The 13,143-nt window shown below is 47.6% G+C and overlaps 1 protein-coding gene across 2 annotated transcripts in view; it reads left to right on the top strand.

Moving 5' to 3' along the window:
• The window catches only part of Rnf144b (ring finger protein 144B), a 53,538-nt gene extending 41,336 nt beyond the window's left edge, over positions 1–12,202 (top strand). For both annotated transcript variants that reach the window (XM_032884569.1, XM_032884567.1), the window contains 4 exons: positions 1,374–1,572; positions 3,672–3,816; positions 7,016–7,105; positions 8,481–12,202. In XM_032884569.1, the coding sequence (XP_032740460.1) occupies positions 1,374–1,572; positions 3,672–3,816; positions 7,016–7,105; positions 8,481–8,621 (575 nt within the window). In that variant the 3' untranslated portion in view covers positions 8,622–12,202. The remainder of the gene's footprint in view (positions 1–1,373; positions 1,573–3,671; positions 3,817–7,015; positions 7,106–8,480) is intronic.
• The last annotated feature ends 941 nt before the right edge of the window (positions 12,203–13,143 follow it).

Consider the following 13,143-nt stretch of genomic DNA (forward strand, 5'->3'; position numbering starts at 1 on the left):
AGACTAAGGCTGGGGTCTTACTCAGTACAGGGCTACTGACAGAGACATGTCCCATCCCCACGTTAACCCAAACAAGTAATCAATCAAACTAGGAAAAGCCCCAAACGTGATTTGCAATGAGCGGAAGTATGGCATGCATCATAGGTAGCATCTCAGTCCCTATGTAATGGGACGTATCTGATGGTGATCTGTTGAAGGTATATTACCTAATGGTCTCACGTCATAGCATTTGTCTGAATGGTGTCACGTCATAGTGTTTGTCCACCAGGGAGTCAGCACGACCACAGACACACCCAACGCTGCATCTCAGACACGCCCCTCTGTAGAGAGCTTCAATGCCTCCCTCCTTGTCCCGCTTCCCTGGTCCCCTGCCTGACACTTCATGTCCGGTCACGATGGGGGAAGTTGAAATCTCTGTTTCCTATAGCTCAGATCCCTTCTTGGGGTGTGGGTTGGGCTGTGGGCAGCAATCGCACTGGGTTCGAATTCATTGGATCTGCAACTGTTCCCGAGGTTATGGTTTCTAGTTCCGTTGTACCACTTTGGATGCCTGAAACAACTCGTTGATAGAAACACATCACAGCTTCTCCCGGTACTGCAACTGATTAGAGTGATTATATCAGATTGACATTAACTGCAGAGGTCTAAGAGAGGAACATCCGGCGTAAGGAATGTGTAAAATACATCCATTCAGAGAAAGAAAGGCCGCCACTGCTCCCCTCTGATAGCCTCATATGTTTCCTCAGAGGGCATATTACATGAAGAGAAATGGAATACTCTGTTTCAAGAGCTTGTGAGCCCCTCATATATAGTCCCTATCTTGTTCACTGGTAAGGCAGCAAACCACTTAAATCTGACTTGCTAGCTAAGCCACACTGGATGCTGTTTGATCCTACGCTCTCTGAATCCTGGCTTTAAAATTCCCTGAGGTATGAACTATATCTGAGAGCCCAGCGCACGTATTCTCACGTGTAGAATACCTTTATTCTCTTGCTTTCACCCTCTTCAAGTCAGCCTTTCTCCTAAGACGCTGCCTAGCTTATCACTGAAGAAATAAGAGTTTTGCCCATTTCGAGAGTTTTGCACTCAAGGGCAAGTTGTAGTTTTTGCTTAAAGATCATACCTTCCCTACTGATGAAGGCGGTGGTGACCTGCTCTCTTGGCTCCTTCCTTGAGAACGTGGCAGGGATAATTTTATGCTCTGGATGGTGGATGGCAGGCTTGGACCCATCATCAAGACCATCAGTCATGGACATAGCCACTCTCTTGTTGGTCTATTAAAAAAAAAACAAACAAAACAGATAAATGGAGGGGAGAAACTTTAACGCTTGGTTTGGAGAAGGCCAATCATGGTTTCCTTCTTTATGTTTCAGAGGTCCACATGGACCCCCTCCGGACATGGTGTCCTGTCGCAGACTGCCAGACCGTGTGCCATATCACAGCAGGAGACCCCGGACAGCCCGTGTCGGTGGAGTGCCCTTCTTGCCACCTGAAATTCTGCTCATGTTGCAAGGATGCTTGGCACGAGGAGTCCTCCTGCCGAGACAGCCAGTCGGTGATGCCAGAGCATGGGTAAGGGGTGAGGTGTCTTTGGGGTTGTTCCCAGTGTTCTTTTCAAACTCGGCATAAGCTGCTGTGAGAAGGAGTTAGATGGCTTCTAGACAGTCACTGTAGAAATACCGGGAGAAGACGGAGTAAGGTGGCAATAGACATCAACCAGAACAGGATGTCTGAAAGGGATTCTAGCTCTTTATCCTAAGGGGACCTTCAGATCATGTTGAGCCCGTTCCCTGTGGAGAGAGGTACCAAGCTCTGTAGTTCTCAGCAAGAACGCCGTGGCTTCTGTGTAGCTATTTGCTAAGAAGCCCTGTTTACCTACACTGGGGTGTAAGCCCATTCTTCCTGCTCACAAAACAAGATGGCTGTGTCCTTACCCCATAGAAATAGCCTGCTCCTAGAGGACGCTGATCCTACAGAGTGCACAGGCATGTACACCGTCTTCCTAAAATGCTTAGAAAACACAGGAAGAGGGCTGGAGAGATGGCTCAGCGGTTAAGAGCACCCGACTGCTCTTCCAGAGGTTATGAGTTCAATTCCCAGCAACCACATGGTGGCTCACAACCATCCGTAAGGAGATCCGATGCCCTCTTCTGGTGTATCTGAAGACAGCTACAGTGTACTTATATATATAAAATAAATCTTAAAAAAAAAAAAAAAAAAAAAAAAAAACACAGGAAGAGAGATTCTCTCCTAAAGCTTTCTGCTACAAGAAGTTGGCACCAGGGCTGAGATCTGGTTATGGGTTGAGAGGCAATTCAACTGGCCGGTGCCGCTTTTGTACAGAAGGTGTTTATGGCAGCAGCCAGGAGCAGAGCGAGAGGCCTTTGTGTTGGATCTCATGCTTTGCTTGAGGCTATGGCCGTTCTGCACAAGCAAGAACAAAACAACCAGTGTTCCCAGCCAGTTGGCTTACTCACTCGGTGCCCTCAGAGCACGCAGAACTAGTCTTCAGGAATAGTCACACTGCCAGGCCACGGTGCTGCACCCGGATAGCCAGACCCAGCACAGAAGAGAGAGAACTCTGATGCACGCACTGCCATGTGCCATCCCCGTCAGATGTAAGGCAGGGCCTTCCAGAGTACTTAGTCCCCGTGAGTAAGTTTAAAGGATGATTTAAGTTCTGTTCTTGGCTCCAGGAAGCCTCATGTAAGACGTACAGCCTCTCAGGAGCCCGAATCCCTACTGGGAAAGGGGCATTAAATTTTCTATTACATTTACACTGGGCGTATGCGTGCCTGCGTGCGTGTGTAGACCTGTGCCATGACTCATGTGTAGAGCTCAGAGGACAACTCATGAGAGTTTTTTGTTGGTTCTGTTTTATTTTGTTTTTTTCCTTTTTCCATGTGGGTCCCAGGGATTGAACTCAGGTCCACAGGCTTGGCAGCAAGCACCTTTACCTGCTGAGCCATCTCACCAGCCCAGAGAATAGTAAAGTAGAAATGGAGTCTCTGCTATGTAAGGGTATTCCTAGCACCTCACCCGACCTAGCTTTGTCCACATCTTGCAAACAGTGCTGCTTCTGTGCACTGGATGGTGCTTTTGATGCCCAGTCATCGGCGTGTAGTGGGGTGGGTACTCTGACTCCCTCCTACCCTGACTGGAGCCACTTGGCTCTGTGTCCCTTTCTGCTGTGGTCACACGCAGGCCTCTTCATTGACTCGGAGGAGGTCTTTTCAACCATCGTTGGCGTCCCTCTGAGTGTCTCTAACTGAATCCCAGCCCTTATCTTTATTTAAGGAACAGGTCGTTACCTGGACTGCATCCTGTTAGGATCCTGAGTTGTGATCTCACAGTCTAACTCCCTCCGAGTACTTCTCATTCAGAGACTGCGGGATTAGGGATGAAGTATTAATTTGGCCAGGCGATAAAGCCAGCCAGCTGTAGAAAGCGTAATTACGTAATTCATCAGGAGACAAAATAAGTAAATTCTTTCTTATCGGACGTTCTGCACAACGAATAATCCACGCCTCCCGCTTTTTTATTCCCACCTCTTTCTTTGGAAGTGAATTAAACACAGCAAACTGAGAAACGTACTAACTAGTCTTCTAACAGCCCTGGCCATCGTCACATAGGTGACGCTGACTGAGCACGTCTCGTCTGTTTCGTCCTAGGGCCCTCTTTGGGACGGACGCGGACTCCCCCATCAAGCAGTGCCCGGTTTGCCGCATCTACATTGAGCGCAACGAAGGCTGCGCCCAGATGATGTGTAAGAACTGCAAGCACACGTTTTGTTGGTACTGCCTGCAGAACCTGGATGTGAGTTCTCCTTGGAGGGGCCTTGCCATTACCTTTGCTGTGTCTGCGCCACTGTCTGAGCGAGCCCCACAGTCCTTCCCTTCAGCCCTGGGGCCTCTCATCATCCTGCAAAAGGGATTTGTTTTTCCTAGCGAGATTCCCTAAGCCCACTTTGTCCTTCCTGACCTCCCTGTCTTTCTTCCTCCCTTTCTTTGACCTCTCCCCACTCCCTCCTCCTTTTTGTTTTCATTCGTTTCGTGGGCCCTGGACCCGATCGTTGTGCGCGCTGGCCGAGCCCCGTGCTACTTCCGAGTCACAGTCCAGCCCAGCACAGCTACTTCAGACAGGGTGAAACCTCTTTGTGTTGCCTTAGATGGGCCACTTTAGCTTTCAGACATATTTACGTCTGAAATGTTTTCAGGACGTTTTTATGCCCTAGAGGAAATTATCTCTATTGTGTAAATAGCCGTCTGAGCGGTCACATAACAAACGGTCACAGACTTTCTGGCTTAAAACCGCAGAGTTATTTTCTATGTCTACCTTAGAAGATAGATATGTATCTCACTGGATCGTGATCCTGACTGGGCTGGAACGCTGTCTGGGGACGCTAGGCGGGAATCCATGTCTTTGCTCCTCTATCTTCTAGAGACGGGGTTGCTTGTGTCTCTAGACTCATCGCGGCTCCTGACCCCCTCGTGGTTCTCATTCCCACTGACCATAGCCAGGAAGCAGTTCCTCTCAATAAAGAACCATGAGGTGGGATGATAGCCATTGGGATCACAAAGGATAACCTCCCCCACGTCAAAGTCCTTCGCACAGTTAGACCTACAGACAGTCACTGGAGATCAGCCATGCATCTCCAAGGGGCGTTCTGCCCATCGTCATCAGAAAGGCTGTTCAGATGGGTGGTGTCTCCTGCCCCCTGGGTCCTGTGTGTTGCTGTGACAGGGAAGCACTATGGCCTTGCCACTTACTAGATCCTGGGACCTGTCTATTGCTTAGTGTCCCTCCCGACCCAAGAGTGTGTCTTCCCAACTTCTGCCGCACTTTCATTTGGTCCGACACCAAGGCGAACAGTGATCTCGGCTGTGGAAGGGTGGGTGACAAGGGTGTCCTCCAGTCTCAGTCTTTTAAAGTTTGAGGTGGTGTCAGCTCTTCCAGATACTCCTGTCTGAAGCTATAGTGTGTGTCCATATTGTCTTAGGTAGGGTTACTACTGCTGTGATGAATCACCATAGACACTTGGGGAGGAAGGAAGGGTTTATTCAGCTTACGCTTCCACCTCATAGTTCACCATCAGATGAAGTCAGGGCAGGAATTCAAGCGGGACAGGGATCTGGAGGCAGGAGCTGATGCAGAAGCCATGGAGGGGTGCTGCTTACTGGCTTGCTCCTCATAGCTTGCTCAGCCTGTTTTTATATAGAATGCAGGACTACCACCCAAACGGTGGCACCATAATGGGCTGGGCCCTCCCATGATCAATCACTAATTAGGAAAATGCCCCATAGGCTTACCTACAGCCAGATTCTATAGAGGCATTTTTCTCAATTGAGGCTTCCTCCTCTGATGACTCCAGCTTGTGTCACGTGAGGTAAAACTAACCAGGAAACACACTGGTGTCTCTTTCGTCAACTCTTGGTTTTGCCTTACGGTTGGATTTCATTCAGCTAGCAGTTTTTATGGTGCTATAGTATCTTATACAGAACCAGAAATGAAGGTGCCATTAATGGAATGTCGCCTGGCCCTTCTGCTGAAAGTGAGGTAAACTGCTGGCATTGGGTGGAAGAGTGTCTTGGTCTTTTTTTTTAAGGGAGTGCGTTAGATTGAAGAGTTAAAGGCAGATGTCGTAGATGCAAGAATTTAAACAGCTCGCCAATGGTTTCCACTCTGAGTTACTTTGCCTCAACATATTTCCTTAGATCTGTGTGGTGTTTAACAAGATTTACACATCAAAGAGAGATCCTTGGGTTTTCTCCCTGTTGTCACCAAATCGTAAAATAAAATGGGTTTCTACCCACAAGACAACTGAGTTCACGCAGTTCTCTTCAGGAGGAAGGAACACGAGGGACTAAATGTGTGCACCAGATCGCTCTCCTTTGGCTGAAGTGTGTCTGGGGGAATGGTGTGGCTGAGGACACTCTGTTCAGACACTTGCGTTGTGTGGGCCCTCAACGTGAGATGGGACAGATGTTAAATGTCTGAATATGCGGGCTTCAGATGTTGAAGTATACTCTTCTGTCACAGTGTCTCGGGAACTCTCTATCTCTGGTTCAGATGAGGGCATCGGCTTGTGGAAAAGATGCTCTTCCATGGGGCAGTGTAACCTCAGTGTGCCCCAGTTCCTGAGGCATATATATATATATATATATATATATATATATATATATATATATATGAATTGATAATCTTGGGCTTGTTCTCCCAGTTAGCTGGTAACTTACAGAACCCATTTATTCTGTGCTATGTCTGCCACATGGCTAGTTACCTCTCCTCAGAGTCCAGGGCAAATCTTCCTGTGCCCAACTAACTCCCAGAGTTCCTATCTCTTCACTGGAAATCCCAGCTTCTACTTCCTGCCTTTTGCTAATAGGCTATCAGCTTCTTGTTGACAGGCGATGCTTCCACACACGCAAGTGTGTCTCTCTTCAGGGCACTGTTCTGTGCCTCATGGTACTGATGTGCTTGTGGGAAGATTGAGAGCCTGGGACAAAGATGTAAACCGATGTCCCCGTCTCTCCTTCAAAGACCAGGTAGAAGTAATGATCTGCCTCAGGATGCGTTGCATGGATGTCAAGTTCAGCGCACCTAAACTCGTTCATCTTTACCCACAAGTCCATCTCCGGGTCATTTCTCTTGACAAGATCACTGGTCTTCTTTCTCCTCAGAAGTTTTCCCCACCATTCATGAGCCTGTTCCTGCTTCCTCATTTGGTTCTCCGACTATCTCGTGACTGGCCTTCCCCTTCGCTTTCACCCGTCAGTCGCTGGTATTGGCCACACCAGGTTTGCTCCTGGCTTATGGTTCTCCCATTCCCTTGCACACCTCTGCTGGAGCTCCCTGTCCCTTACCTGCCTGAGATGGCGGTGGAGGTCATTTCTTTATTCTGTTGCCCCAGTCAGGATTCCCAGAGGAAGTCATTCATAGCGACAGGTGAGCTGCACACTTGACACGCACCTCTCAAGTGTTTACTGGAACTTCTCTCTCTCTCTCTGTTTTTCAGAATGACATATTCCTCAGACACTATGACAAAGGACCGTGCAGGAATAAGCTGGGCCACTCGAGAGCATCGGTAATGTGGAACCGAACACAGGTACATTCCACCTTAAGGGAACATGAGACGCGTTGGACTTGGGATGGTTTTCCTTGCTTTCCCAAGCCCTCCTGGGAGGTTCTGGTACAAGGAGAGAGAGAAAACAATGGAGCAGCAGCCTGAAGTTAATTCAAGAGCACAATTGTTGAGGGACAGAGGCACCAGATTGCAGAGTGTTAGGGTGACCAGCCAAAGAACATACCCATGTTCTTTGCTCTTGCAAAACATGGGAGGAGTTTCCTACAAGCAGTTAGAGCATATTAACCATCAAAGCAGAGTTCTCCAATGCTGTGGGCTCCTGCAGGGCCTCAGTTCGCTCTGTACATAACATGGTGTGTTTATGTGGCAGGTTCAAAGAGAATTGTGGTTTGTTTTTTAATAGTGTTTTGTGTTTATCAAAGGCTGTGCTCCCTTTGAAGAAACCAATGCTCACATCCTAATGATCATTAATAATGCCCCTGTGAGACTGTTGAGGAAGCCCCAATAGAGAACAAGCCAACAGCCACAGTTCAGGGTTTAGAGTTTATGGTTCGGCTTGAGTCAACCTTTGGTTTGCTCTCACACCCCCCGATGTAGTCCTCTGTAGTTTGTGTCCAGTGAGAACGTTGCTCAAATGCCCGAGACAGTATCCTAGTCATTCAGCTAACAGAGTATCAAAGCCTGAGTGACTGAAACAGCCAAGAGAGATGCTTCTTCCTAGTTCTGGCTCCTGGAAGTCTGAGGACCAGATATCAGCGTGGGCAGGTTCTGCTAAGGGTTCTTGTATTGGCTGCTGGTCTCAGGACTCAGGGAAGGAAAGTGCCTAATTTGGCCCACAGTTTGAGGGGATACAATCCATCACGGCCAGGAGGGCATGGCAGAGTTCATGGTGGTAGGGAACTTGAGCCTGGGACGCTTCATTTCTCAGCAGAAAAGGAATCAGGGAGAGGGAACACTAGCTTTGGTCTGGCTTTCTTTTTTTTTTTTAATTTTTGTTGTTCAATCCAATGCCCAGCCCATGGGACATCATCACATGTCTTCCCTTCCCAGTTAGTCTTGCCTGGAAACGCCCCCTTCCCCCCACATCCAGATGTGTGTCTCTTAGATGACTCTAAATCCAGATGTGTGGGCCATGAGGAGTTGCACTCACAGACAGTACTCTTCCCAAGCTGAGAATGGAGCCAAGCTCTTAGGATCCCTAGTGTCACCAAGGTCCTACAGTATTACCCAGGGCTCCCCTCTCCATGTGCCATCACACTGAGTATTAGGGTTTCGACATAGGGATGGGGGTGGGGGAGGGCACCGCATCCAGACCATGGAGACTGTTACACTTGGGGGCATATACACATCTCAGAGGACGTACCTGCTGATGTAGGGTTTTCTCTTCAATTTCCAGGTCGTGGGGATCCTTGTGGGATTAGGTGTCATTGCCTTGGTGACTTCACCCTTGCTGCTCCTGGCCTCTCCCTGCATAATCTGTTGTGTCTGCAAGTCCTGTCGAGGCAAGAAGAAAAAGCACGATCCGTCCACAACCTAAAGTCACCTGCACAGACATCCAGGTTGTATGAGACAGCACATCGGTAAAAGCCCCATTTAGCGACCTTGCCTCCTTCTCCTTGCCAAACTTTGGAAGTGCCTCTGTCCAGACTTTGAACCTGCCTGAAAGCACTGGGTGTTGGAAAGGGCCACGTCTCGTCTCGGGTGTGAGTGTGCCTGTGTATCGAAAAGCAGCCCCGCAGTCCAGACTAGGTCTGTAGAGCAGGTCGGGAACTTCGCTTTAGCCGGGGAGACTAACACATCACCATCTTACCGTCCGAAGGATCCCACCCGGCTGCTCATCTCCCATCCGAACCAAGGAGCCCGGATGACTCTTCAGCGTGGTAATTAACGGTCACGCCGTGCCAGGCAGCATTGCCAACTGAGCTAACGTCTACGTCGGTTCCACTGCCAGGAGACACATGGCAGAAGCCCAGAGTCGGAGGGGAAGGATGACACCGCATAATAAGTTCTCTGAGCAATGGAGCCAGCCGCTTATCTCAGGAGTCGCCGTACTGGCTGGCGTACCTATGCCGGCTACCATGTGTGCACTTCTTCAGCGTTCCCACGGTGACTTGGCAGAGACATAATAGCTCTCTCCCTGTGTGATCTCATCTTCAGGCAGGAGAAACTGCTGTTCAGAGGGAGTCGTCCCTTCCCAGGAAAAGGTGGTAACCTGTAAGACAGCATGGCCTCACTCAGTGTCTGTTGTTTGGCAGATGCTGGTCTAAGGCTCACCACTCACAGTCAGCCCGCAGCAGCTGTGGTCTATAAAAGTGTTCTATACGGGATGCGAGTGGGAAAGTTTCAAAGGCCCTGCTGTAGACAGCAGGGTCTTTTCTTGGGCTCTGTGGTCATACTCCCGACAGATTAGGAGTTGCACCAGACAGTGTACACCAACAGTACACATTGTAGTTCATTCACACATGGAGAATCCGTGCGACTCCAACTGGGCATGTGGGAGATATCCAACAGATGACACAAAATCAGATTATTTTAAAAGACCTTGTCCCTTTCTGTGACTAAAATGATTCATCTATCAGCATAAGAGGGTTTTGTTTTGTTTTGTTTTGTTTGCTTAGTACACGTGCTAATTTTTGTTGTAAGTCCCTAACTTACGCAAGAGGGTAGACACAAAAAAAAAAAAAAAATCTTTTAAAACAACCCCTCAGTGCAGTTTTCTGCCTCTGTAATGTGAAATCAGGTTACCTACCTTCAGACACAATTTAGAGCAGCTCTTTGCTCAGCCTAATTTAGTCTCGTTCTCCCAGAAGCTATGAGTACTTTCTGTGTCCTCAAGAAACAGATAAGATGGGGCTGGAGGGATGGCTCAGCGGTTAAGAGCACCGACTGCTCTTCCAGAGGTCCTGAGTTCAATTCCCAGCACCCACATGGTGGCTCACAACCATCTGTAATGGGATCTGATGCCCTCTTCTGGTGTGTCTGAAGCCAGCTACAGTGTACTTACATATGATAAATAAATAAATCTTCAAAAAAAAAAAAAAGATAAGATGACAACGAGAAGTCGGATGGAAATAGTTTACGGGTCTTCAGTCGCTGATCTGCGTCACCTCAGTGTGACACATCCTGCCTCTTACACGAGGAGTCAGCAAATAGGTTTTGAAAAGACAAACATATTTTTCTGTCTAGCATTATACAGTTGCCATTAGCAAAGCAGTCTGGTGCTTCCTAAGAACTGTGTGTGTTCCGTGTTAACAGAGACCTCTCCTGGAAGCCGTCCAGGGAGAGTATTCAGGGCCTATTCTGTTTTCCCAAGGTAACTGGGTGACGAGATGGTTAAACTGCTGCTATCCGAGATCCGTTATCAAAGACTGACGCCTGGCCTCTGCAATGGGATGTGTCCTAAGTGGGGATGTATGTATTCAAGGGATCACGTGTGTATATTAGCATCTGACGTATGTACAGAACATTCCCTGGCCGTGTACTTTTTTTTATTCACAGTTTGTATAAAACATAGAACTCTAGAAAACTTCTGAATGGCAACCAGCCCAAATCCTTTTAATCATTTATCAGAAAATGTCTTCATATAAAGTGGCTCCGTCTTCCAGTGAATGTCTTAAGTACATCAGAAAAACAAAAACAAACAAAAAAGTAACCAACCCTCTAAGGGTATTTCATATTAGTCTGAATGTAAGTTACGTCTGAGTGGCTGACTTGCACACATAGTCACCTGCCTCCCTTGAGGTGAGGGGCATTTGCCACAGCTCAGGGGATTACGGGAACTCAAGGGAAATTGGATTTCTCTGCACGGATGTCAGCAGCGACAGCAAGCACCACCATCACAAAATTCTCCAGGTTTGCCTGCCTCTAAGTAGGGCCGATTTCATGGAACCTGAAATGCTGTCACCTCCAAAAATAAGAGCCGGCGGCGGTGGGTTTGGAGGAGTGCGCTTGGGCGATTTCCCTGAGAAAATTGAGGGAAATTGCCTTCTCAGAGATTTTTATAAAAGCATTCGTCTTGATTTTATTTTTCGCCTGGGGAGGGGGGGGGTTGTTTGTCCAACTGATTTTACATAACTGGATTTTTTTTTTTTTAATGTTGCAAAGTGCCTGAATAATGGTGTCTTTTTCCTCAAAATGTATCAGAGACTTTGGTAGACGGAACCCAAGCGTTTGTAGCTCTGGCTCGCCCCGGGGGCGGCACAATGCCAGCCCAACTGATTTTGTTTACAAAGAAGCCCCGGTGGTAACTGTGAGGGGGAAGGGCTGGTGTTCTCCCTTTGGGTAATTAGCCTCTGAAGGCTTTACTTCCTCTGCCCCTCAGCTTCCTCCTCCTGCCTCAGGAAGATTCCCATAACAAGCGTTTGGCTAGAACAAAACTTTTGCAGTCCATTGGAATGAAGTAGATTTAGAAGCCCACCAGGTTCACATCTGGGTGTAACGACCCACCCTCCAGAGATCTCACTGGTGGCCATGGTACAGCACCCAGAGCCTGCAGCCTCTGGGGTTCCCCTCTCAGAAAATGTCCGAGAAGCGAGGAAGGAGGAAAGCCACATGGAGGCAAATGTTAGAGTCTTAGCCGTCCTGTTTGTTCTCGCTGTGGGTATTTGTTCTGGACTCGAAATCTGTACTTTGAAAGTGGCCTTTGGAAAGCAAATAATCCAGCATGGATTTTCTTGTAGTCTGCATCACAAAATAATCCAAGTGGAAAATTCTCATTGATTTTTTTTTTTTTTTTTTGGATGTACAAAACTGTTTCTTGGAACGCCAAATTTCCTCTTTAAAATTACTCAGTAACTAAGTGTGTGACTGCTTTCGCCTCCTGCACCCACTGCTCCTAAAGAACGTATATCTCTCTGTCCATGAATAGAGGCCTTTATGTACGTGAACATGTGGCCGTGAGAACCACAGAAATGCCTTAGATGAATGACATTTTGTAAAGCTGTCGGAATTGATATCTACAGGCTATTCACATCTCCTGTTAGTTCGTGATCCAGGAAGTTTTGGTCATGTGCTTACTTAAATTACTGTTGTATTATATGTTTTCGTTTCCCAATTCTTTGGGAAGAAAATTAACTGTTTTAGTCTCTTTAGCCCCAATAAATGTGAGCAGAAAACCAACGTTAACCTTTGTTCTGTGCAATGTTCAATTCTCTAAGAACCAACTAAATCATTCTGAAATCCCAGGCTCAGGACTTACAGAAACAACCAGAACTTACCTATAGGAAGTGATCCTTGGTACTGCGCTTCCTGAAGAAACAGGAGAAGCGCAAAGCTCAGTGCAGACTTCATCCTTCTGTGTGGGGTGGTCCAGGTCAGCAACACACGGGGGTTGGTTGACCGTCACCCAGAGACGTGACCAGCAAGAACATATTTTTGGCCGTTCTAAACGACCACACCGCAAACCACAGCTTTGCATCAAAGTAGAGTCCAGAAAACATGAGGCTCAGACTGAATGCTAAGATCAGTTCTCACCTTCGTAAAATCTCTTAGAAGGCTATGTTTCCCCGTCGTGGGTTTTAAATAAATGAATTACAGGAGAGCACTAGCGTCCGATCATTTCCATGTGATTAGTATTCAAGACAGGACCCCCCTAAGGTTGAGTGCCAGGACTTGGGTAACAGCTAGGTCTTGTCTCTGCGGGTCTGAAGACTCACTTTCTCCTACTGATGTTGTCTCTTTGCTAAATGTTATTACATTCCCCTTACAGTGACACCCTGACATTTGCAATCAACTGACTATTTAAAGTTCACTTTGTAATTCAGTTGGTGGGCGGTGGGTGATGGTGGGGAGAGCAGAGAGACCAGGTGAAACACTTGGGGTTATAGTTTCTTAATTTTCTGAATCACCTCCCAGAACGCCAGCATTATTGAGTTTCCACAGCATGCTTGCTTTTGCCGAGCTTCTATTTGCGCTCCCGAAGAAACGTTGAATGAACTGTTTCATACGGCGGCACCAAGCCTAATCCGTGCCCTAACCAGCAAACTTGTTGCAATGTAAATTATGCACCCAGTGAATCTATGAAAGAATTATAATTAGGTTTTTCTGCAGTTCAGTTATTT

This window comes from Rattus rattus, chromosome 14, assembly GCF_011064425.1.
Source record: "Rattus rattus isolate New Zealand chromosome 14, Rrattus_CSIRO_v1, whole genome shotgun sequence".
Classification (NCBI taxonomy): domain Eukaryota; kingdom Metazoa; phylum Chordata; class Mammalia; order Rodentia; family Muridae; genus Rattus; species Rattus rattus.